This window comes from Clupea harengus, chromosome 3, assembly GCF_900700415.2.
Source record: "Clupea harengus chromosome 3, Ch_v2.0.2, whole genome shotgun sequence".
Taxonomy (NCBI): domain Eukaryota; kingdom Metazoa; phylum Chordata; class Actinopteri; order Clupeiformes; family Clupeidae; genus Clupea; species Clupea harengus.
In genome coordinates this window covers 13,115,043-13,117,542 of record NC_045154.1, presented here as the reverse complement: position 1 = coordinate 13,117,542, position 2,500 = coordinate 13,115,043, and the positions used below count along the sequence as shown (strand labels likewise).

The 2,500-nt window shown below is 49.3% G+C and overlaps 1 protein-coding gene across 1 annotated transcript in view; it reads right to left on the bottom strand.

The window, feature by feature from the left end:
- The window catches only part of ptprq (protein tyrosine phosphatase receptor type Q), an 89,442-nt gene that overhangs the window by 79,412 nt on the left and 7,530 nt on the right, over positions 1-2,500 (bottom strand). The window contains exon 6 of the mRNA XM_042707419.1: positions 1,806-1,912. Within this exon, the coding sequence (XP_042563353.1) occupies positions 1,806-1,912 (107 nt within the window). The remainder of the gene's footprint in view (positions 1-1,805; positions 1,913-2,500) is intronic.

Sequence of the window (2,500 nt, the reverse complement as noted above, 5' to 3'; positions counted from 1 at the left end):
TCACTAACATACCTGTGTGGTCACTGGTCACTAACATACCTGTGTGGTCACTGTGGTCACTAACATACCTGTGTGGTCACTGGTCACTAACATACCTGTGTGGTCACTAACATACCTGTGTACCTGTGTGGTCACTAACATACCTGTGTGGTCACTGTGGTCACTAACATACCTGTGCGGTCACTAACATACCTGTGTGGTCACTGGTCACTAACATACCTGTGTGGTCACTGTGGTCACTAACATACCTGTGTGGTCACTGGTCACTAACATACCTGTGTGGTCACTAACATACCTGTGTACCTGTGTGGTCACTAACATACCTGTGTGGTCACTGTGGTCACTAACATACCTGTGCGGTCACTAACATACCTGTGTGGTCACTGGTCACTAACATACCTGTGTGGTCACTGTGGTCACTAACATACCTGTGTGGTCACTGGTCACTAACATACCTGTGTGGTCACTAACATACCTGTGTACCTGTGTGGTCACTAACATACCTGTGTGGTCACTAACATACCTGTGTGGTCCCTAACATACCTGTGTGGTCACTACACTAACATACCTGTGTGGTCACTAACATACCTGTGTGGTCACTGGTCACTAACATACCTGTGTGGTCACTAACATACCTGTGCGGTCACTAACATACCTGTGTGGTCACTGGTCACTAACATACCTGTGTGGTCACTGTGGTCACTAACATACCTGTGTGGTCACTGGTCACTAACATACCTGTGTGGTCACTAACATACCTGTGTACCTGTGTGGTCACTAACATACCTGTCTGGTCACTGGTCACTAACATACCTGTGTGGTCACTAACATACCTGTGTGGTCACTGGTCACTAACATACCTGTGCGGTCACTAACATACCTGTGTGGTCACTAACATACCTGTGCAGTCACTACACTAACATACCTGTGTGGTCACTAACATACCTGTGTGGTCACTAACATACCTGTGCAGTCACTACACTAACATACCTGTGTGGTCACTAACATACCTGTGTGGTCACTGGTCATTAACATACCTGTGTGGTCACTAACATACCTGTGTGGTCACTACACTAACATACCTGTCTGGTCACTAACATACCTGTGTGGTCACTAACATACCTGTGTGGTCACTGGTCACTAACATACCTGTGTGGTCACTAACATACCTGTGTACCTGTGTGGTCACTAACATACCTGTGTGGTCACTAACATACCTGTGTGGTCACTGTGGTCACTAACATACCTGTGCGGTCACTAACATACCTGTGTGGTCACTGGTCACTAGCATACCTGTGTGGTCACTGTGGTCACTAACATACCTGTGTGGTCACTGGTCACTAACATACCTGTGTGGTCACTAACATACTTGTGTACCTGTGTGGTCACTAACATACCTGTGTGGTCACTAACATACCTGTGTGGTCCCTAACATACCTGTGTGGTCACTACACTAACATACCTGTGTGGTCACTAACATACCTGTGTGGTCACTGGTCACTAACATACCTGTGTGGTCACTAACATACCTGTGCGGTCACTAACATACCTGTGTGGTCACTGGTCACTAACATACCTGTGTGGTCACTGTGGTCACTAACATACCTGTGTGGTCACTAACATACCTGTGTGGTCACACCTGTCTGGTCACTAACATACCTGTGTGGTCACTAACATACCTGTGTGGTCACACCTGTGTGGTCACTAACATACCTGTGTGGTCACTAACATACCTGTGCGGTCACTGGTCACTAACATACCTGTGTGGTCACTACACTAACATACCTGTGTGGTCACTAACATACCTGTGTGGTCCCTAACAGACGTGACATCACTGTTCTTCTCTCCACTCAGGCTCGTTACCTCTATGTGGTAATCACTTCCGGGTGAAAGGTCATCAAAGCAATGCACTCTGGAAGCATTTAGAACACAAAAAAGACGAATGTTTCTGACAGTAACATGGAGGACAAAAGTGCTCTAAACAGGAGTTTGTGGTACAGTTTATCTGAGAGGAAGTCAGTCAGTCAGTCAGTCAGTCACCGATCCAAGTTGGCTGCTGAAATGTGTTCTGCACCAGAGCAGCTGAGGCCAGAGCAGTAGAGCAGTAGAGGCCAGAGCAGCCGAGGCCAGAGCAGTAGAGGCCAGAGCAGTAGAGGCCAGAGCAGTAGAAGCCAGAGCAGTAGAGGCCAGAGCAGTAGAGGCCAGAGCAGTAGAGCAGCTGAGGCCAGAGCAGTAGAGGCCAGAGCAGTAGAGGCCAGAGCAGTAGAGCAGCTGAGGCCAGAGCAGTAGAGGCCAGAGCAGTAGAGCAGCTGAGGCCAGAGCAGCTGAGGCCAGAGCAGTAGAGGCCAGAGCAGCTAAGGCCAGAGCAGTAGAGCAGTAGAGCAGCCGAGGCCAGAGCAGCCGAGGCCAGAGCAGTAGAGGCCAGAGCAGCTGAGGCCAGCGCAGTAGAGGCCAGAGCAGTAGTGGCCAGAGCAGTAGAGGCCAGAGCAGTAGAGGCCAG